The sequence below is a fragment of the Asterias amurensis genome, chromosome 3 (assembly GCF_032118995.1).
Source record: "Asterias amurensis chromosome 3, ASM3211899v1".
Classification (NCBI taxonomy): domain Eukaryota; kingdom Metazoa; phylum Echinodermata; class Asteroidea; order Forcipulatida; family Asteriidae; genus Asterias; species Asterias amurensis.
Window position 1 is genome coordinate 6,623,365 of NC_092650.1, and position 24,683 is coordinate 6,648,047.

Below are 24,683 nucleotides of genomic sequence, written 5' to 3' on the forward strand. Positions count from 1 at the left end.
GCACGGTACAGTACACCCAACTGTCAGAAGTGGGAGGGTGTTCACCGTACACCGTATAAGTAGGTACACGTCGTACACATGTGGTGTTGGCAGCTAAAACTCTTCCGAATTCTGCATACTACACTGTGAGAGTTAACCAATACAAGGTCACAGAGTCCTCACTTTCGTTGTGCACGCAACACGCATCTAACCACAACAGTGCCCGAAAAGGATCAATCTCTGCTATTTTCAAAGGGACAATTTTCGCTGCTGCTGTTCTGTGTTTGGGACCTTTTTGCTGAGTTGACCAGGATCCTATCCTACCTCCTACACAGTATCCGAAAGTGAAGCCAAGCACCTTTCACGTACGTTGATTTTGTGTCAATTCCTGCTGGTAGTGCCACATTGTCTGGCGTCTGGTTGCGTGGGGAACTAAATTTATGTTGACAGCAAAGGTTCGGTATGCACTTTTTGAAGGCGAGGTTGTCCATCTAGTAAGCAGTGCAGTGAAAGTTCATTGCGTGAATCAAAATTCTACCACATCAGAGGGAGTCAGAGCACCACAGAACACCGTTGTTTTGTTTCAAGCTGAAGTGAAAGTGAAAGTAGTTTAGCTGAGGACCAGTCTCCCGAAATACACCTTGGTGGTGTTTCATTCAGTTTGATTTGGAAGCTTTTAGGTGAAGTCGACAACATCATGAACAGCAAGGGCAAGAGGATTCGTAAGAAGGAAGGTGTGTTGCAGGTTAAGTTATCATCGCGTTCAGCTCTGGGCAAGGTGAGAGTTTGGTATTACACATTGGACATAAAAACAACAATTATATGTACATGCGTATCGGTCTCGACAGTTCTGAAGAGCCTACAATCTCCTCTTGTTTTGCATTCGCAATCTCACTTATATTTAGTTACGTGAACAAGCTATGAATATACTTTTACAGGTCATTTATATAAGTCCCCATGATCCTGATTGTTTTGCATTTTTAATTGTATACATTTCGTTAAAAGTGAATGTTCTCGTGGAGCTATAGCTCCATGGTTATCTCAATGGAACTACTGTGGGTGGACCAATGGGCCAGCCCCCCCCCCCCCCCCCACACACACACACACAAAACTAATGTGTTGATGCTACCGTTATATTTTTGTCTTCCTCGATGCGTTTACCGAGTGGTGCTTATTGGTGGTGGGGGCCCGGGGGTGGGGGGGGGGGGATATTTTGTGATGTCGTCATACTTATTAAAAAGCAACACCATTTTTTAATGGAATGAAAGCTGGTCATGTTCTGTTTGGGAATTGCTTTTGACTTGGACAATTTAGCCGAAGAGGATGAGGCAAAACTCATGATTTTAATTTTTTTCTCAGCTTGAGCCTGTATTAGGCTAAATAACGGTATACAGGCAGTTTAAACCCGGTTTGTAAACGGTGACGTGTGTTCTCCATTCCTAGTTTACAGGGGCAATATAAACTTCTTTTAAAGATGTCAGTTTGCCTTCACATTCCTCAGACCTTAGAGCTCGATCACATTCCACACTACGGATATTAAACCGTCCCACGAATAATTAGTAATACTTTAATTTTGACGTACACGTGAAGTATTATGTTTACCCCTTTTCCCCATACCGCACACTATTATACTGCTAGTTTTATTCATGTTAATTGTATGTGACCGTTCCAATCACGCGTGACCCCTTGTATAAACAATTAGCATCACTATCAAAACAAACGTTTTTTGGTGAGAGAGGGAGAGAGAAGGTCTAAAAGAAAATAATAACAATCCAATCAGTTAAAAAAAAACCAGCGTAGTTTGTTTTAATTTCATGTTTTCAAATCCCACTCCACGCTCTGAGCTCTGAGATTCTTTATAATTTGAGCAATTGATACATCGATGGTACGTCCAGTTGGAAGTTGTTTTTATGTTAATCATTGATTTGAAGAAACAAAAATGAAGTTGTGGTTTGACCTGTTTGTTTGTTGTTGTAGTTTAGTTATTTGTGTTGGTTTATAGAGTGACCAGATGACGTTGTTTCTTGAGGAGTCAGCTGGAATTTGGACCTTGGATCAAAAGCTTTTTTTTTTCTAGGTTGATCGAGTCGTCTCAAAATTCGTGATGTGTGTGCATATCAATTAATTTAGATGACTCAAGCTACAGTTATCATTGTAGGGCATTTAATGTGTCAGTGCTAACCACTACGCACCATACTACTGTTTGTAAACAGTTTAAATCAGGCGTGTCAATCGCCTGCGCCTATCCCTGTGGAATGTTTACTGAGCACGATAATCCCATTGAATAGATAAGAAGTTATGGGGCAAAAAAGGGGCTCAGGAGTCGTGACAGTGTGACCCTCAACATGGTATGAATACCACTGTGCATTGGTTATACAATACAAAAACAACGCAATTTCATTTCCGAAGTTTGTTGTGTAATCTCGATCATTTGTAACCGCACAATATTTCTTTATGGAGATTTCTAGAGTAGGCCTTACGCCTATTTTTACAATCCAAAGGGGGTGTTCCCGCATTAGATTCATGAGAAGACAAAAAAAGGGAAAAAATATACAAAAAATCTACGATGTTACTATTAATAATCCTAAACTTATCTGAACGTTTGTCATTTTATGTGATTCTTCTGTCACCTTACTACCTTAACAGTATATTCAAATGGTCTGGCTGGCTTGTTCAGTGTTTAAAAAAAACTATGAAAAACTTAAAAAAAAAACATATGTTTCGTTTGAAGTTATGAAGTAGCATAGTAGGTGAATTGCTTATGTCGAGAGAAACAACAAGGTAACTGGTCACGTTGGCTTATCAAAACAAAACGATATGAAGGTCAAAACATGTTTGTTCGTGTGAACATAGCGTGAACAACCCAGTGCAGTTGTGTGATACTTGCCACTCCACATAAAAACCAATATAATTCGGTACCCAATTAATAATAAAAATGATGACGATGATACATATTTCACCTTCAACTTTGATATGATCAAAATGTTGGATGTTAAATTAAAGAATATATACGATCGTCGAATCAATCGTTCACAAAGAGGCGTTTTATAAGTATTCACAGTTAACGGGAAGTTACACGTTTGGTAATACTCAAAACATCACCTTAAAAACTGACTTGGTAACGAGCAATGAAGAGCTGTTGATAGTATAAAACATTACTAAAACATTGTGAGAAACGGCTCCCTCTGAAGTAGCATAGATTTTGAAATTAGAGGTAATTTCTCACAAAAATAATAAAAGACTTGTATACCTTTCTGGAATCACACAATTTCGTCCAACAAGGGTGTTTTCTCTTTCATCGTTTTCTTCCAACTCCAATGACCAATTGAGCTCAAAATTTACACAGGTTTGTCATAGTTATGCATTTGTTGTGATACACCAAGTGAGAACACTGGTCTTTTACAATTACCAATAGTGTACCTTCCCTTTAATGTATTTCACATTTTTTTGTTAGATAACTGGATACGTCACTGTTGACCTATCAACCACAATTTCCTTGGTTGGTAACCGATGCTGTTTATACCTAAAAGCTGTTTTTTTTTTTTTGTTTTTTTTTTGGGGGGGGGGGGGCTGTCCTCGTCGAATGATAGTTGTCCCCAGACTAGATCACATTGTCCCCCGTGCATGTGGATATTTCATCTGCTTTCACAAAAAAAAAATTCCCTTCTTTTTACATTTACCTTCATGGTACACGTCAGGTCACCTCGACCTCTTTTGGCCCGACCTTGCTCGTCATTGATCATGGTTGATTTATCACTAGATCGGAAGTATAATAATTGATATAAAGTTGGATTCTAATCAGGAAATGTTGGTTGTTGCAAGTCTACCATAACATTGGCAGGAACAACAACGCGTTTTACACGCCCTTTTCAGCTGGTATAACATTGTTGAATTAAAGACACTGGACACTATGGTAACTGTTAAAGACCAGTCTTCTCACGTGGTGTATCTCAACATATTAAAGGAACACGTTGCCTTGGATCGGACGAGTTGGTCAAAACAAAAGCGTTTGTAACCGTTTTTTATAAAATGCATATGGTCGGAAAGATGTTGTAAAAGTAGAATACAATGATCCACACAAGTTTGCCTCGAAATTGCGTGGTTTTCCTTCTACTGTGCGAACTTACATGGTCGGCCATTTATGGGAGTCAAAATTTTGACCCCCATAAATGGCCGACGTGTTAGTCGACGAGGTAAAAGGAAAACCACGCAATTTCGAGGCATGTTTGTGTGGATCATTGTATTCTACTTTTACAACATCTTTCTACCCATGTGCATTTTATAAAAAACGGTTACAAACGCTTTTCAAAGACCAACTCGACCGATCCAAGGCAACGTGTTCCTTTAAGCTTACAATAACAAACCATTGACAATTTGAGCTCAACTGGCCACCGTAGTTGGGAGATAACAATGAAAGAAAAAACACAATTAAAATCTAAATCCGAGGTTTCGAAACAAAATGCGTGAAAAATTACTTCTTTCTCGAAAACTACGTTACTTCAGAAGGAGCCGTTTCTCACAGTGTCGTATTATCAACAGCTTCCGCTACTCGTTACCAAGTAAACTGTTTATGCTTGATAAAATATCTTGAGTAATTACCATGACACGGAGACCAAAATTAGACACCGTATTGGTGGTTTTGTTGTAAATACTTTCCCGAAAACAAAGAGAAGAGGGACACATAAATTGTGTTGAGATAAAGGTTCCACTAAAGACTGGATGATTAAAAATTAATGCACATTTTTAACAGGAAACTGGTTAATAATTACAAACTTGAAATAAATATGTTTATTTATAAACATTTGTATAGGGAAACGCGACCTTGGTGGCAGGCTGATTTCAAGTTATGTCAATTTCCCCCAAAATTCCCGATCGCATACTTCCCTCCCGGCCCGTAAATATAGATCGAATATTGTTTTGCCAGATGGAATTTATTCAAGTGGGGAAGAATATTGCCCGGTAGCAAACCAAAGGCCGGATATGCGTAGGGAATAGCTGACGTTATGAGGAAATGTTGTCATTCTATTCTGAGTTATAATGTCAAAGTTAAGGCTTTCATTGGACCTGACCTCTCCCGGAATACCGCGAGTTTTTGTGTTTACAAATCCATCTACAATAGGCCTACCACCAAACCATACATTCTCTAAAAATCAAATAATGATGCCATTAAGTTTTAAGAGTGATTACCAATTGAGACTTTTGGTTGATCAAGTTTTTGGCCACGACATGAATCCCTACTCACTGTGAATGAAGATACGCGTGTATATAATATGTATTATTGCATATAGATTTAAGTTGCAGTTTAATTAGTCATCGAGTTCTTTAGAAAATAGAGAGAACACTAACAAACAGAGCAATGTTATCATGCAAGGGAGTCGCGTACGTTACGTTGTATAGGCATACATACTTAAAGACAGTGGACACTTTTGGTAATTGTCAAAGACTAGCCTTCACAGTTGGTGTATCTCAACATTATGCAACAAATAACAAACCTGTGAAAATTTGAGCCCAATCGGTCGTCGAAGTTGCGAGATAATATTGAAAGAAAAAACACCCTTGTCACACGAAGTTGTGTGCTTTCTGATGCTTGATTTCGAGACCTCAAGTTCTAAACTTGAGGTCTCAAAATCAAATTCGTGGAAAATTACTTCTTTCTCGAAAACTACGTCACTTCAGAGGGAGCCGTTTCTCACAATGTTTTATACTATCAACCTCTCCCCATTACTCGTAATCAAGAAAGGTTTTATGATGATAATTATTGTGAGTAATTACCAATAGTGTTCACTGCCTTTAAAGACAGTGGACAGAAAGTACATTTTAACCTTAATTCATAAGTGGACTGTCAAACTACTATAAAGACCATGTTACACCATTTTTTACACGGTTTTTTTAAGTCTCATTAAGGTAGCTCGTGGAAATATTTCGGTTATAATTACCACTGGCGTGAACGAATTTCAAACTCACAGCAAGAGCACGTGCGTAGCACTAGCATACAGGATGCGCCCCGCGTTGATACATGCAGAGATATGACCCGGTTTCACACGGTTCGTGTACTTGTGTAGTTTTTGTCACGGTATGGTTAATTTTCCATCATAATTTGTTCGCACTTAATTTAAATTTGTCAGGAGTGTTTGAACATTAATTACAAAATGGACCTATTGTGGAGAATTTTAACGGTAGGTTTTCTGTGCCCACACTCGCGGTGTTAATTATTACTCTCTGGATAAACCATTTGAAAATATACTTGTTCACAATGAAACCATGACGTGCCGAAATAAGTAATGTCCTGAGAAAATTAAGTGTCAATATAAAAAACTCTCACACAATATGAGTAAGATTTGAAATACATCTGGTTAACTTCTCTTCCATTGTCTACGAAAAGCGTTTGGATAAAAAAAAAAAAAAAAAATCAAGCTTAGAAAGACGTTTGAAACCGTTTGTTATAAAACACATAATGGTTTGGAAGATGTTAACAGTTTTAAAAGTTTAGCATAGACAAATTAATGCCCAACACAGTATGCCTCGAATTTGCATGTTTATGCAATTTACCAATAGTGTCCACTATCTTAAAGGGAGGGTACACGGTTGGTAATGGTGAAAGACCAGTCTTCTCACTTTGGTGTATCCTATCATAACCATAAAGTAACAAGCCTGTAAAATGTTTGGCTCATTAGGTCATCGAAGTTGCGAGAAAATGATGAAAGAAAAAACACCCTTGTTGGACGAATTTTGTGTGCTTTCAGATACGAATAAAAGACTCCTAGCTAGAAGTATTTTATTATTTTAGTGGGAAATTTTCTGTTTCTCAAAAATTACGTTACTTCAGAGGGAGTCGTTTCCCGCAGTGTTTTATGTTATCAACAGCTTTTCAATGCTCGTTACCAAGTCAGTTTTTAGGTTTATATTTGTTTTGAACCAAACGTGTACCTTCCCTTTAAAACAGTAATGCATACACAAACACACAGTCACAACGAGAAACCAATTGGATGTGTCGGAAAAGTGTTTTGTCACAAAACATATCTATAATTGTAGGACATCCTGTATACTGATATTTACACTTGGATACTCTTGCCTCATTTCAATTCGTGCCAACCACTGTTTACTGAATCCGACACTATTCGTGATAGTTTGACCCCGCCTTTCCACACGCTGAGAAGGTTAAACAGGGGAACAAACTTTGGAATGCGAAGGGCGCCCAAGCAGGTCGCAAAAAATGGTTCACATTAAAGGGAGAACATGGCACAATGTCCCAGTCTCTAGATTTGATTGGTTATATTATACATATTGTTTTCTTTTTTCACTTAAGGGAAAGTGTTTGAATTATGTGCCAGCGAGTCACATTATTAACTATACACTTGGGAAAACTAATGTGTTTAGGCCACTGTTTTGGAACCGATTTTAAAACGTGTTATGCTGGCTCGTGTCTGTAAAGTTTCGTTTTTCTTTCAAGTGTCGTTTCCGTGTGACAACCCTGACTGTTCAATACTTATTGGTAACCGTCGTTACGCACTCCAAAATCTCTGGGGTCAGAGTATAGACCCGGATTATTGGTAAAAAAAATTAATTGATTCACGCGCTTTTCCTAATGGCTGTAATTATTTATGCATAGTGCAAAACCGTGTTGAGTTGAAACGGATGAAGGTTCGCAAAATATTGTTGGTCATTACCCCCGAAATATCTGTCCACATTATAAAACAATGTAATGGGTCAAACTGAAACGGGATCCCAGCTAAACAAAACTATTAACCAGTAACCAAATAATTATTGTTTAAACAAGTTTCCAGGTCACGACTGACGAATGATTTGGTGTGTCCCCCCCCCCCCCCGGACCCGGGTCAATTATGGCCGGGAACAGCGTATTGCCATTCATCCAGAGAAAAACTCATTACAGAAATGCTGTCATCTATTTGATTACAGTTCAAATGAATAACCAGTTATTTTTTATAGAAAGTTAATGTTGTTGTTTGGTGTAATGTTTTGATTATTAAAAGCTTAAAGGAACACGTTGCCTTGGATTGGACGAGTTGGTCAAAACAAAAGCGTTTGTACTTTGTAACCGTTTTTTATAAAATGCAAATGGTTGGAAAGATGTTTTAAAAGTAGAATACAATGATCCACACAAGTTTGAGTTTGCCTCGAAATTGCGTGGTTTTCCTTCTACTGTGCGAACTAACATGGTCGGCCATTTATGGGAGTCAAAATGTTGACCCCCATAAATGGCCGACGTGTTAGTCGACGAGGTAAAAGGAAAACCACGCAATTTCGAGGCATGTTTGTGTGGATCATTGTATTCTACTTTTACAACATCTTTCTACCCATATGCATTTTATAAAAAACGGTTACAAACGCTTTTCAAAGACCAACTCGACCGATCCAAGGCAACGTGTTCCTTTAATCGTGGATTGAATCAGATGCTTGCGCTCAAAACCAACAATGTAGTGTTCACACAAAATGGCAAGTCCTCGTACCCATGCCCCATCAGTAATTGATTGAGTTTGACATAAGGGGGTCGATGAGTCAAGTTCTTGCAACCTCTGATAATGTTAAGAACACATTCAGCCGCGACCCACTTTTACAAAAATACTGCTTAACACCAAAACACGAATTGAGTTCCACGCAGAGGTGGACCATGCAGTCACATGAAATGAGCATTGTATGGCAGTTTAGCTGGTAACCATGTTGTGTTAAGCAGGGAATCTTCCTGCTAAGCGGCGTCATGTTTTAGACCCATTTTTTTTTTTTTTTGAATCGGTGCCAGTTGTTATTGCTCAGCCCCCTTGACACAGGGCTGACGGTAAACTAGGAAATTAATGTCTAGACTAGAGTAAAGGGTTTAGATGGTACGTGTGGTGGTAGGAACGAAATACGAAACGTTAAAGGCACTATACATTTTTTTTTTTATAAAATTCATTTAATAAGTTGATATTTTACCAGCCTGATGAACTTCTTTCATGGCGCTATATACACTGTTGGCAATTTACTCTAAAAATAATTGTTAGCATAGACACAAACTTGGTAACGAGCAAGTGGTAGAGTATAAAACAATGTGATAAACAGCTCCATCTGAAGTAATACGGCTATTGAGAAAGAAGTAATTCCTCACTCAAAAAGGAAAATACCTTAGCTGAAGCTTTTTATTACATGCGTTTGAACCCACACAGAGTTGTGAGAGAAGTTTTGTTTTCCTTCTTTTTTTTTTCTTTTTTTTTTTCCATTTTATTATTCTCTTGTTTCGATGACCAATTGAACCCCAATGTTCACAATTGTCTATTGCAGTTTGCATACACATTATGTTAGGCACCAAGTAAGAATACTGGTCTTTGGCAATTACTAAACTTGTGTTGTGGCCGTTACAGCCATTGGACCCTTTCGGTACAGAAAAAAAAAAAAAAAAAAGTTCACAGATTTACAAATAATTCACAGGGTTTACAGAAGGTAATGGTGAAAGACTTCTCCTGAAATATTAGTCCATGAAATGCTTTACTTTTTGAGAAAATGGTAAAACAATATAAATTCTCGTTAACGAGAATTACGGATTTGTTATAAACACATGTTATGACACGGCGAAACGCGCGAAAACAGGAGTGGGTTTTCCCGTTATTTTCTCCCGACTCCGATGTCCGATTGAGCCTAAATTTCCACAGGATTATTATTTTATATATAAGTTGTGATACACGAAGTGTGGGACTTGGACAATACTGTTTACCGAAAGTGTATAATGGCTTTAATACACGAACCTCGAAGTGCACACTCGACTGGCGTTTTATTCATTAAAGGAACACGTTGCCTTGGATCGGACGAGTTGGTCTATTAAAAGCGTTTGAAACAATTTGTTATGAAATGCATATGGTTAGAAAGATGTTTTAGAAGTAGAATATAATGATCCACACAAGTATCACTCGAATTTGCACGGTTTTCCTTTACGTCGCGAACTTTCACGGTCGGCCATTTATGGGAGTCAAAATGTTGACTCCCATAAATGGCCGACCGTGTTTGTCGACGAGGTAAAAAGAAAACCACGCAATTTTGAGGCATATGTGTGTAGATCATTGTATTCTACTTTTACAATATCTTTCTAACCATATACATTTTACAACAAACGGTTACAGAACGCTTTTCAAAGACCAACTCGACCGATCCAAGGCAATGTGTTCCTTTAACAACCCTCTGTTCATTTTTTTCCTTTCTTCTTTTTTGCGCTATTGACTTTGAAAGGAAGGAAAGTTTGTTAAAAACAAGATTCTCTCGGGGGTGTTCAATGGAGTCTTTACAAAACGTTCACAAACCAACTACAACTGAAGTTGTGCTAGACTATTTTCGTGTGAGCAGGAATGGTATTTTTTGACAATTATTATAGAACCAATGCGATGGATAAAGGTCTTCAACTTTAAAGGGTGCACATTTTTGAGGTTGATGGTATAAAACATTGTGAGAAACGGCTCCCACTGAAGTGGAGTACTTTTCGAGAAAGAAGTAATTTTCCACGAATTTGATTTCAAGACCTCACGTTTAGAATTTGAGGTCTCGAAATCAAGCAACTGGAAGCACACAACTTCGTGTGACAAGGGTGTTTTTTCTTTAATAGTTATCTCGCAACTCCGACGACCAATCGAGCTCAAATGTTCACAGGTTTGTTATTTTATGAATATGTTGAGATACAGCAATTGAGAAGACTGGTTGGTCTTTGACATTTACCAATAGTGTCCACTGGCTTTAAGTATTCCTCCTTTTCGCAGGCCAAAATATCAAGCCTGTATTTTACAAAATACACAATATTAACCAACTCTGACGAAATTGTTCTCGTCACGATGTTATTGTAAAAGTACACAAAGCCAGCTGAGAAATTGTTTTGATCCCGTCCAATGACTCCGTAGGCTCCACGATTGATATGCGCTTGTAGGCTGTTTCATTTAACACATTTTGGTGTCACTTGGGCAGTATGTTTATTTTATTTAAACGTTGACTTACATGATCCAGAACTTATTTTTTTTTTTTTCTTTCACGCTGTGAAATTTCAACACGCCACCCACGCCACATAATGAGTCATGCCGCCATGAGATAAACGATCGTGGCTTTTTTTGTAGTGTTAACGGATATGATTACACCATGAGGCTAAAGGTTACACTGTGTGAGAGACCCTTGTGTTTATAAACATCTGAGACAATACGCTGAAAGCTACGAATGCATATTTTTGTTTCCGATCATAAAACAAAATGTTTATAGAGCTCATTTAAAACATCAGAGCGTTCACAAAGTGCCCGTGACTCGGGAGGATAATGATGAAACAGTCAGTATCTTAGAGACAAAATATATCAAATTTGTTAGTCAAAGATGAACTTGTTCATGAAGTATTTTAATAAAACACTAAAAACAGGGTGGGGGCGGGGTAAATATCAAAACGCTCTCACAGTTCGGGCGACTTTGGAAATATACCTGATGAAATTGTTGTTAATATCGTAAAACAAATTAATACATATCTCACAATTCATTATATAAGCATTGACCAATCTAACACAATAAACACGGGGGGGGGGGGCTGTGGGAAGATACCGATCACATTGTTGTTAAAAATCGTTGTTAGCAGTTATTATTTCTATCGCGGTTTCGCCATTTTCCAAGAAGTTTGTTTTTTGCAGGTTGTATCCGTGATCAAGGAAGGCCTATCTGATATCAATCTCAAGTATTGCGAAACCAAGTTCTTGTTTTGTATGTGCATTCACCTTTAGGACATGTGCTGTGTATATAGGCAACCTGGTGCTAGGCTAAATAACAGTGAGCGGGTAGTTGTTTTATTGTCGGGTTGGACACAATGCAATACCCCACACACACAACTTGTCGTGCAATTGTTGTAATTTTTTTCCATCGAAGGTACATTGTGAATAAAATTATTGTTTGCCCTTTTCACTTCGTCACCTTCATACGTATCTGCCACAAGAAGACTCCGCATACCTGTACACTGCAATGGAACTTCGCATGCAATTACCCAATGTGACAACAAAGTTAATTGCTTTTCCCACATTTCTTGTTATACCATTACTATCGCACGTTGTTTTGCCACAAATGCAAAGTTTCGAAGGCAGCAGGAAAAACATTACTTTGTAACGAGTAGTGGTGAGCTGTTGATAGTAAAAAAAACATTGGGGGAAACGGCTCCCTCTAAAGTATTGTAGTTTTCGAGAAAGAAGTAATATTTCAGTAATTTGGTTTCAAGACCCCATAACTTGATTTTGAGGTATCGAAATCAAGCATCTGAAAGCACACAACTTCACGTGTGACAAGGGTGGTTTTTTCATACATTATTTACTCGCAACTTCGACGACCAATTGAGTTTAAATTTTCAAAGTTTTAGTCTTGTTTGCAGTGTTTATGCATATCAAAATGTTGAGATACACCAAGTGGGAAAACTGGTCCTTGAAAATTACCAGTAGTGTCCAGCGTCTGCAAGTATATAAACATATTTAAACAAGGTATATGGAAAATAAAAGAAATGGGCGGTGGATGAACATTTATTAGTATCTTTCGAAATTTGGATTGATGGTGTGCTTTAATAACACGTACGAGTGGCATCGTGTTGTTCGGGTCCATCCGCCATTTCAACCCCCATGTTCCAGGCAGCTGCACTCGAGAAATGTAACCAAAACCCAGCCTTGGTTTTTCAGTTGTCTAAAGGTTTGTTCAGACATTTGAACAACACTTTAGATAGTTTGGTTTCTCTTCTGTTTTTCGTACACATTTCCTAAAACAACATACACAGTAGGCTTTACAATTATAGACCGAAAGTTTACATTGTTAATGATTATTGGAATGTTATGCTCCTTTCGGGTGTAAATGGTGACGTCAGGTCATTTAGTAGTCTTGATGGGTTCAACTCGGCTGGAACATCAAATGATTGTTATAATATATTTATGTTTATAAAACAAAGTTAAGCTTTAGAAGTGAACTTAATCGTTGTAACTCACATGCGGGCCTAAAGCAAACATGTAAACAAGGATGTTTGCAATGTGAACCAGATCAGAAGGACCAGGGTTCTGAAGGACGCCCTCGTGTTAAAGGCACTCTGCACGTTTGGTAATATTGTCAAAGAAAAGTGTTCTAACCTGGTGTATCCCATCATAAGCATAAAATAACAAGGTTGTGAAAATTTGGGCTCAATCGGTCATCAAAGTTTCGAGAAGAATATGAAAGAAAAAACACCCTTGTTGGACGAATTTGTCAGCTTTCAGATAGGAATAAAAGACCTTTAGCTATAAGTCTTTTATTATTTTAGTGAGAAAATACCACTTTCTCAAAAACTACTTTACTTCAAAGGGAGCCGTTTCCCACATAAACTTTGGTTATTGCTTATTGCTAATTGCAATGGGGTCAAACGCTTTCTAATTATACCATGACTGTGTGTCAAATTCAATGCCTGCAACTTCGAAGGTACAATTCCCCAATTATTTGCATTATCTGCTCCACTATAAAGTGTTTGCATTCTTTCAAAAGAACTTTGTTTTATTTCATAATAAAGGCATGGAAGCGCAAGTGGGTCGTCGTTCAGCAGAACACCTCCTCGTCTGGGAAATCCCTCCTACTGGAGTTGTACGTGGAGAAAGGTGCCTACCACAAGACGGTTACCAGCCTACTACTTGAGGGCGTCGTGAGCGTCAGACGAACTCGATCCAAGACCCAGGAGCACGCTATAGAGATATCCTCTAACTCCAAGGTTATGTTGGGTGTGGGGGCAGAGAGCGAGACCGATGCACAGGAATGGCTGAGCATGTTCCGCATGAACCTCTTGCCGCCAGTGAAAGAGATGCAGTGCCCACCTGGAATTCCAGAGGGTAAACTTTGCATTTCATTCTATTTTTTCCCCCACAAGGTTTTGCAGTCATCAAAATGCACAAAACAAAAAACAGTGGCATGCAGTGGAATTTGAAAGGATCTGGACACCTTAAGTAATTCACAAAATCCAGTATTCTCACATTGTGGTGTATCCCAACATGTGCATATAATAATACAAATAACAATAATATAGATATTTATATGTGCTCGCTAACCAAGTAAGTTTTTAGTAGTAATTATTAACAACAGTGTCCAGTACCTTTAAGCTGCTGTTCTTGGTATGTAATCGTTTGAAATAATTCAATTAGTATAATATAGGATTGTTATTTCCGTTTTATGGAAACTTCAACAGGATTTGGAGTTGTGGTTGAGTAAACTGCCACCATGGGATTGTTTACTGAAGGGCTTGTAAAACATACCATGTCCACGCATCCATGAAACCAGACAGTAAGCCATTGTCTGAAGGAGCGGCTCTGGCTACTGTTATGGCTTGATGTCCTTATCATCGTGTGTTAACGTATAGGACATCATTGAAAAGACCCTTAGTAACACTCTGTCGCAGCCACAGCCATATGTGTAGCTGCCATTTTGGTAACTGCTATGGCTTGATGATATTGTCTTCATGTTATTGAGTGGAGGACATCATTCCTTAGCAAGCCATTTAGCAACAGTCGTACCCATAACCATACCGATACCTACCAATTTGGATAATGGCTAGAGGCAATCTCAACAAACATAATGCTGTTATTGGGATGTTATTTATGAGCTACACTGCATTTAACCATTCTTATAGGCACAAAGAGTAAACACGTATGGCTAGTCCTAATTAGGTCAGTAACTCGTCCTAACTCAAGATAAGACTAGTCTTAAATTTTTGTAAAACCAAACCCTGGACACATTAAGTATTGTCATAGACCGGTATCCCCCTTAAGAATGCAAGAGAACACCATTGTTTAACAAGTATGTGTGCTTCCAGATGCCTTTAAAGAGGCTTTATGCCTGAAATATTTGATCAGATTCAAATATTTGAGTTAGTAATTACCTCTTTTTCCCAAAACTAGGTTACTTCAGAGGGTTCAATTTTTCATCAGAGTGTTTTTATACAAACAACAGCTCTCTTTTTCTCAGTACCAAGTACCTGTTCAGGTTCATAATTATGTTGAGTAATTACTAAAAGTGTCCATGGGTAAATTTCACCAAGAGTTAGGACTTTTCCTAACTAAGAACTAGTACCGGCGGTACATATAAAAAACTAAAGGCTATTCCTTAGTGAGGACTAGTCTTAACTCTTTGTGAAATATACTGCAGTTCATGTAAACTGAATGAAGATGATGGAATTTCAAAGATAATGATTGCGAGAATGGACAAAAAGGAAGCATTTTTACCCATTGATATTTGACACTTTTTTAAATCTGGCTGTTTTGTTGATTCTTACAGATTTTGTACGATTGAGTGTGGTCCCTAACAAAGATTCTGAACGTGCCAACCTCTCTGGAGATTACTACGCTCATATCTCCTTGACTCATATCAACCTGTATGACACGCATACTGGCAAGATCCACTTGGACTGGGACCTACGACACCTCAAGAAGTTTATGCTCATCTCAAAGTGTCACCAACTGGATTTTGAGAAGATTGTGCATATCATGACGAGCAAGTAAGACAGTTGTTTCTTATTTTCCATTTTTATTACCTTAAAAGTCTAAGAATGCAAACTTTACCTGTAAAGCATTAACCCTGCTTCCAATGACTGCTCGATCTTGTGGAGGCACTACTGGGGTGCTCCCCGCTAACTAAACTCCTAAAGCATTCAGTGCCGAATGTTAAATATTTGAAACATATTTAGAAGTATCACAGCTTTGCATTAAAGACACTGGACACACTATCGGTAATTGTCAAAGACTAATCTTCACAGTTGGTGTATCTCAACATATGCATACAATAGTAAACCTGTGAAAATTTGAGCTCAATCGGTTGTTGTCGTTGCGAGATATCAATTTAAGAAAAAGAAGAAAAAAAACATCGTCACACGAAGTTGTGTGCTTTCAGATGCTTGAATTGATTTTTAAAACCTCAAATTCTAAATCTAAGGTCTCGAAATCAAATTCGTGGAAAATTACTTCTTTCTCAAAAACTACGTCACTTCAGAGGGAGCTGTTTCTCACAATGTTTTATACTATCAACCTCTCCCCATTACTATCAATCGAAAAAGGTTTATATGATCATAATTATTTTGAGTAATTACCAAACGTGTCCACTGCCTTTAACTCAGACTCAAAGTTCATCCTCCGCTTGATTTGACATGGGGAGTTGCTCTCACTCTAACACAAAACAAAACCTACACCTATTTAAGTTATCACACTTTCATAGCTTGTTCTCACTTTTTTAACCAAATCATGCAGTTATTCATTCTCCCTGCTACTGGACACAAAGTCTGTTTCTTTCTTCTAAGAAAAGTGAAGTTTGGCAGACCATTGGGTTGTCAATTTTCATCAATATTTCACATGATGTATTGAGAATGTCAGAGAAGTATATTGCCTTGAGCATGACATAAATTGCAATTTGTGAAACAACATTTGACAGTAATGCAATGTAGTTGTAGTATCTTTTAATAAATTTCAATTAATAATTTGTTTCAGACGTTCTGTGAGTGGAGAAGGAGAGTTTATCTTCTATAGCTCCAAGGGGAAAGAGCTTGTGGAAAGCCTGTATGAGAGACTGAGCAATGCCATGACAGTAAAATCTCGCCGATCTAGATCTACCTCCATGCTCTTCGAGATCACCGCCCTAGAGCTCGAGCAGATGTTCAAGGATGCAGATCAACCCCCTGAGGAAACTCTTCAGGAGGATGAAAGAGGAGAGGCGGAGGCAAACGGGGAGACGGATGGAGCAGTAAACGAGAGTGCCCCAGAAGATGTACCGGTTAGTAATGGGGTAACAGCCAATGGACAAGAAGCACCTAAAGAGGTAGTTGAGCAAACTTCAGGTGAGAAACAGGAAGATGGAGTTGAGGCGATTGCGAAGCAAGATGAGCAACAATCTGATGAGACTCGAGATGATGTGACTCAGAATCAAGAGGAGGTGACTCAGAATCAAGCGGAGGTGACTCAGAATCAAGAGGAGGTCACTCAGAATGAAGTTGAGGTTACTCAGAGTCAAGAGGTGACTCAGATTCAAGAGGTGACTCAGATTCAAGAAGAGGTGACTCAGAATCAAGAAGAGGTGACTCAGAAACATGAGGCGGTTATTCAGAATCAAGAGGAGGGGACTCAGAATCAAGAGGAGGTTTGTCAGAATCAAGAGGCGGAGACTCGAAATCAAGAGAAGGTTACTCAAAATCAAGAGGAGGTGACTCAGAGTCAAGAGGTGGTGGCTCAGGGTCAGGAGGAGGTTGCTGCAGAAATAAATGAGAAAACGGATGTAGTCAATGAGGTCATAAGGGATGAAGAGGCTATCACAGAAGCATCTGATACCAATGTTACAGACGTTGAACAGCAACTTGACAGTGTCAGCTCACAACATGAAGACAACCCGAATGGTAGACTTGCTGAGGATGCCCAAGAAGATGACAAATGCAATCAAACTAACCCAGATGAGATGGATTTGGGAGTTCAAGCATCAACTGGTCCTACCGAGGAACAGGCCGTGCCATCTGAAACTAGTGTGAATTCAGACACACATGGACCGAAAGAGCTTGAAGTAAGTTTGACCCAGGTTAATGAACAATGTGTTACGATTGAGCAACATGGAAGCACAACGGATGATGGTGCTGGTAAAGAACAGAGCACAGAATTAAAGGGTTCAAGTGTTCAAGATGGACAGAGTCAGTTGTCATCAACTGTTGGTGATGTCGAAGAAAGTTTCACAATCGTTCCAACTTCTGAAAATACTCAGGAGACAGCGAACGTAGACAAAAATCAACCCACCACTTCAGCAGCTATCGCCCAAGAATCAGCAGAACACCGAGATGATGAAACTAGGTTAGATGAAGAGAAATCAGAAGTTCAACCTGACGCTTTAGATGTACCAGCCTCTAAAGACCAGAAGGAACTTACAGAAACGGACACTGAACAGCAACAAGTTCTAGCAAAGCCAGCTATAACAGACGTCGAGGCAGTTGTTACGAAACCAGTTAATGTAGACGTCGAGCAAGTAACAGAGGCTGAAACGGAACAAATAGCAATTACTGAAGAACATTCTAGTAAAAACCGTCAGAGAGTGCCAGAAGTGACCGAGGAGCAAACAAGTAACAAAGCTGGTGAAACTGAGGCGGTAGGTGCTGAACATGGTACAAAGACTGAAGAACTTTCTGATTCTGGGAAACAAGAAGCTCCATTAGGTGACCAAGAATTCGACACGACCCCTGTTGCAGAATCCATTAATACTGATGGTGAACCTGAATCATCTACAGTTTCCAACAAGGAGCACGTCGCAACCTTGGAGGTGAAAACTAATGAAGCATCTTCGGAAGAAACCGCACCAGCCATTGTACACGAGCACAACCCTCCTTCAGATGAGCCTCCTAAATACAGTGAAGCTGATGTAGCTGTGAAAGCTGATGGAGATGTGACACCTGAGGTATCAGGAACTGATGTGGTACCTTCAGAGAGTGAAGGTAATGTTGATAAAGAGGTGGTAACCCATACCTTCCAACTCCCTCTTATGGAGAATTCCTAATTAAAAAATAAGGAAAATCCCTAATTCTGAAAATATTTTAATATTAAAAATGCAACTAAAAAAATGCTGTGAATGTTTGTAATGAAACTGTCCTTCATAGTGAATTTGTGGCCATGATCTTAATTTTCTGAATGTACACAAATGTCTAAATCCATGAAATCCATTTTTAGTGAATGTAACATGCCCTTTGTAACGTGCCCATTTGTGTCTTTGTGCACAAACTCAACGACCGTCTGTGTGGGTGACTAGAAACACAGATCTGACTAATGTCCCTCTTTCTGACTTTGTTATGTTGGCAGGTACGAATTCCTCAACGACTGAGACTAGCACCACAGAAGTCTCAAGTGAGAACATTCCTGATGGACAAACTAAGTCTGGTACGGAGAGTTCATCAGAGTCGCCCCGACAAATTCCTGCTGATGGAGAAGAGACTAGAGAGGATGAGTTAAACTCCAACCAGAACAACAGCAATGCAGATGCCACTGGGATGCGCAAAATCAGCAAGACGATCCCCCTGCCGAACAGTTTGACATCGAGGATGGCTTCGGCTCTCCGGAACGCCCAGAAGCGCAAGGTGTCAAGCTCTTGCCCTCCCAGTCAGGAAACGCAGACTGAGTTCCTGTCATCGGAAAGTCAGCCCTATGATGGTACACCAGGTGAGAATTGGTTCCCTACTTAAAGGCAGTGTACACTATTGGTAATTGTCAAAGACTAGCCTTCACAATTGGTGTTTCTCAACATATGCATAAAATAACAAACCTGTGAAAATTTGAGCTCAATCGGTCATCGAACTTGCAAGACAAGAATGAAAGAAAAATAACCCTTGTCACACGAAGTTGTGTGCGTTTAGATGGTTGATTTCGAGACCTCAAGTTCTTAACTTGAGGTCTCGAAATCAAATTCGTGGAAATTACTTCTTTCTTGAAAACTATGGCACTTCAGAGGGAGCCGTTTCTCACATTGTTTTATACCATCAACCTCTCCCCATAACTTTCACCAAGAAAGGTTTTATGCTAATAATTGTTTTGAGTAATTACCAATAGTGTCCACTGCCTTTAAAAATCATTCAAAATAATAATGGTCATTTATAATGCGCCGGTATCCATCTAAAGATGCTCATGGTGCAGTGACACAACAAACAGGAAAAAGTTATGATGAAGTCCTCATTAGATGAGTCTTGATGGAAGTTTGAACAAAGCTGCTGATGGAGAAAGTTTAACATGATCCGGCAAGTCGTTCCACAATGAAGGGGCAGCAGAAGTAAATGATCTTTCAAAAGTCAATATTTGAGTGCCACCTCGTGCCTGTGGGTTTACAATAAGATGATGCAAGCAATGTTTCGGTTCCCCAGAATTTGCAATCTCAATATTAGGTGACCTGATATGATTTTAGGAATACTACACCAACTATTGGATGCAAATAAGTGTAATAACACAAAATATAATCACAAAGTAAAATCTGAACTATTCCATTCCAAGGGGTAAAGCCGGTTGGAATGGAGAATTCCTTCCGTGACTAAAATTATTATTCAACAATGCAAGAATAAAATGTGTTAAAAATTCGGCTGACAGACCCTTCTCAATTTTGTTTTCACGAAATACACAAAACAAGACATGGAGACTCATCCACCCGTTCACTCTTCAAACTGACAACTCGATGTAGTTGCCAACCTTGTCCGCTGTGGCAAGACATTGTCTCGTTTGGAGAAACAGGCAAGGAGCGATCACTGTTGGAAACCATGCTGCGAAAATATAATGGCTGTTAGATAGAGCAGAACGCATTACCTTCCAACCCGGTTAATGCCCAAGCATCCTATATATATTTATATAGGATTCCTTAATTAAATTTGGAACGGCCCACGTCCCAACGTTGGTAAAATAAAGTATGAAACTTGACGCAAGTTCTGTCAATCTAATGACGGATTAATGTCTGCAGCAAATAAATGTACATTGGGCTGAATGCTTTTTGAGAGCTTGTTTCCAACTATCGTAAATGTAAATAACTGCTGCTGTACACGGACATGTAGGCTATAGACTGAAAATCCAAAAGAACTGTCCTAATGTGTTACTTATCCAATTTGTTTCAGAAATAATTGTGTAACTGGACCTGATGGTTTGAACTTCACTGTTGGAGACGTCTTCCTTAATGGAGTCTGCTCAACTCGCCAATGTGTTGATTGTCTGGGTAGACAACATGCTGCTGTATTGTGATGTCACCTTTTTATTTATTTATTTTTAATAATGAAAGATCGCTCATCGTCGCAAGGCAAAGGCAGCCACTCTAAGGTGAGGGCTTCCCTGATCTGGGCACGATCCAAATCACGTCGAGATGAGGGCTATAAACTGGTCTTGGCATGATCAACCTAAATCAACTACCACCAGGGACATGTTACCGCCCTCTCCTGGGGCTAAAACAGTCTGTCTCACTGCCATTAGTATGTGGGGATGGGTGTCATCCACTATAGGAGCATGGCTGTTGGAGCAGATAATACACTACCATCCCAACTTCTGTGCGAAGCAATATTTAAGTGCCTTGCCCAAGAACACACGTGTCATTACCGGGTATCGAACCTGAACTCTGCTGCAGACAACACCAGAGCTTGGATCCAGTGAACTTGATCGCTCGACCATGACATTACCCTAATGGATGACTATGTATCCTATGCCAACTACTGAATTAAGTAAAGACTTGAGGGTGTCACAAACTTATGATGTCATCTGTACCAAAGAGGAACCTGGAACTCGAGCCTTAAGTTACTAATATCAAACAAGTGAAGTAATTATTGTATTGCAGACACTGTTTATTGGGGGGAAAAGGCGTTAACTCTATGGAACTTTACTTTGATATTGTTTTATGATCGCTTGATGTCTCATAAAATGGGCCTCTGCTGTCGACACCGCAGCGCAACATGGAGAGCATTCTGACTACATGTATTTGAATTTACTGTTTTTGATGTTATCTTTAATGATTATCTGAGGTGTGGACAGGTTTTGTTGAATGTTAAACTCTATTTTGAATTAAGACAAAAGGGTGTTGAGCCTTTTTTTGCATCAATGGCTGTATTCCACAAGACACTCACTATGGCATCACAAACAAAAGTATTTGTTGTTTTGGGGAATTTCGATCGAACATTACATGTCTCTGTCCAATTACTTAGCATGTACTTGGAGATAAAGGGTTTGATGTTTAAATGTTCTTTTCGATCTTCCTATGTACAGCTATTGTGTACTAAAATTGCTACAAACTTCCTAGAAAACTAGACATCTCACTAAATGGGCTTTTGCCATAAATTATTTCTGATTTTTTACAATGGCACTTATTTACGCACTCTCATTTTTATTTTTTGCCCAAAAGTGCCAAATTTTGACATTAGCCCAAACCATGCTTTACATAGCAGTGTGAGTTTTTGCCCCTCCCACCCTCACACACAACACCTCTGTAACGAGTATGTGAATATCTAATGTAATTGTTTTACCGATATTTCAGTTATAATATTATTAACATTGCTTTGATGGCATAATTTTGTTCACAATAATCAAAGAAAAAGTTTAAGTTAAAGTTTGGCTGAAAGGTCGAAAATAGCCTTCTTTCTTTGTCTAATAACTTTTTTTTTTATGAGTTGGCTGCATTTTTTTTTTATTTTTGGTGTGTTTTATGATGTAAATTAAAAAGATGGTTGTTTTGAACGGCTAGGTCTCGAAACTGATACCTTGTTTAACGGGGAACATTGGACTTGTACAATGTCCACCATTTTAAAGTTAATTCCTTTTGTGAATGTAGACTCCTAAAATGGTAGACATAATATGAACACGTTAAAGGAACACGTTGCCTTTGATCGGTTGAGTTGGTCTATGAAAAGCGTTTGTTATGAATTGCAAATGGTTAGATAGATAATTTAAGAGTACAAACATGCCTCGAAATTGCATGGTTTTCCTTTTTTGTCGCGAAGAAACACGGTCGGCCATTTTTGGGAGTCAACATTTTGACCCCCAAAAATGGCCGACCGTGTTAGTTCGCGACGTTAAAGGAAAACCGTGCAATATCGAGTGATACTTGTGTGGACTTTTTTATTCTACTTTTAAAATATCTTTTAAAAGACCAGCTCGTCCGATCCAAGGCAACGTGTTCCTGTAATGGACTGTCAAAAAATAGTGCAGTGTTTATCATAATCATAGTAACTGTAAACCTCAATTTCTTTTCCCTTCTGCAGTTCGTTAATACATCAAATTGTGTAGATTTTAGTGCTGAACGAAAACAAACAAATATTTTATTTATTAGTGAGAGAATGTTGAGTTGGTATGGAGTTTATGTTTTGCTGCATAGAGAACAGGTCCCAGTTTCATGGCTTTGCATATCACGGAACTATGTGCGTGTGATTAAGAATTATATTGTAGGAATTGTCATGCAATTTGGGCCAGTTCTTTCATGAAAGGCTCTGGACAGTATTGGTGATTAAAAAAAAATAATAATAACAATAACAATAACATATTACCATGAAACCTTACTTGGTAAGGTGTAATGGAGAGCTGTTGATAGTTTATCATATTGTTAGGAAACTAGCCCTCTGAAGTAACGTCGTATTTGAGAAAGAAGAAATTTCTCATTAAGGGTGTTTTTCTTATATTATTCTCTTGCAACTTCGGTGACCAATAGAGCTCTAGCTTCGTTATTGTATGCATGTTTGGAAACAACAAGGTGAGAATGCTGGTCTTTGACAATTAGACCTACCAAACGTGTACAGTGCCTTTAAATTGCATGCATGTTAAGCATGTGAACAGCTTACAATAAGTTGTGGAAAAAAAGTTAAGAGCTTAGTGTACATCAGCGTTTCCTTTAAACATTTATATATATTTAAAAAAAAAAAAAAAAATATTTGCCTATTTTGTTTTTCAATTCGCATTTTATACATATTGATTATTTTTTTTATATAATACATGTAACTGGCTTGTTGTATTCTAACGCATGTATGTGTACCATTATATACCTAACAATATATATTTAATCAAGAATGTGAACTTAGTAGTTATTTTTAATATTAGATCAAACTTTTGCACAATTAATTTAGCAAAATTAATATAGTATAATTTAAGGGGATCAGCATTGCTTTTTATAATTACACAAACACATGTGTACTGCACGTACTCGTCACCAAGAAAGGTATTATGCTAAAAATTAGGTTGAGTATTTACCAATATTGCCACCTATACCTCTAACTTATTTCTTCGTTTTCAATTTATTGCTCATATTTGATAAGATTGGCGGACTAATTTTTTTTCTTCTTAGTTTTTCGTTCTTTATTTGATATAAAAACTTCACTAAACCCTTTCAGTTTTAAAAATATTTTGATTCAAAGTGGATAAAACTGCTGGAGTTACCCATTGTGCCTCAGAAAAACAAAAAAAACGTTGATAATTATGCTGAACTCAATACATAGGATTTGAGGCATTGCATGGTGAGGTATCAATAAATATTTGGTTTGCGGTAACACCATATTATGTGTATTTACTTGCCAGGTAGAGTTTGTTCTTAGAGAACTGTCTTGCTTTATCCTACTACCGAGGAGTAGATGTTCGGGTGTTCGGGAGACTTCTCAGTTCTAAATAGAACTGTCCTGCTGGAATTGTTCAATAAATTGTGGGTTCAAATTCTATAAAATTGCTGAACCTGTGGCTTCTACTGAAGAATGTTTAAATGTTCGGCCAAAATTTGATACAAATGTGGGACTCACCCGTTGTTTTTATTTTTTTTTTTTTGGTATTCCATTATGCGACAAAAAAAACATACAAATACAAAAAAAATCACAGAAAAAGCAAACAACATGATTAAACACAATGCCTAAAGGCCAGTAAACAAGAAAACCACGGACAGAAGACAAACGAGAATGGACAACAAAAAGGACAACCAAGGACTAGACAGACCAACTAGACATCTACACACCAGATAAACAAATATAAACCGGGCAGAAAATCCTAATTAAAACATATTAACCCATTTTTTTGTTATGGTGATCGAGTGATCCATTTCTCGTTGCTATGGCTTTTTCTGTTTTAAAATAAGAATAAACAAACTCTTTAAACGCAATGATTGAAAGAAGAGGCACTTCTTTACACTTATTGTTAAAAATGAATTTTTTTCGCCAAAATAATGATAAAGGAGATAAGCTCTTTCCCTGGTAATAAACCAATACAAATATCATTACAGCT

The 24,683-nt window shown here is 38.3% G+C and overlaps 1 protein-coding gene across 1 annotated transcript; it reads left to right on the forward strand.

The window, feature by feature from the left end:
• Window positions 1-24,116, forward strand: LOC139934935 (uncharacterized). Its single transcript, XM_071929362.1, has 6 exons — window positions 1-757; window positions 13,490-13,802; window positions 15,241-15,460; window positions 16,443-18,418; window positions 18,780-19,136; window positions 20,567-24,116. Exons 1-6 carry the CDS (start codon window positions 677-679, stop codon window positions 20,578-20,580), a joined length of 2,961 nt encoding a protein of 986 aa, XP_071785463.1. The 5' UTR covers window positions 1-676; the 3' UTR covers window positions 20,581-24,116.
• Window positions 24,117-24,683: the final 567 nt, after the last annotated feature.

Bases quoted from the DNA above. Each gene is read 5' to 3' on its own strand.
- LOC139934935 (XM_071929362.1), top strand. From the start codon at position 677: ATGAACAGCAAGGGCAAGAGGATTCGTAAGAAGGAAGGTGTGTTGCAG. The intron at 15,461-16,442 runs GTAAGACAGTTG...AATTTGTTTCAG, and splicing joins GTGCATATCATGACGAGCAA to ACGTTCTGTGAGTGGAGAAG. The intron at 18,419-18,779 runs GTAATGTTGATA...TTATGTTGGCAG, and splicing joins GGTACCTTCAGAGAGTGAAG to GTACGAATTCCTCAACGACT.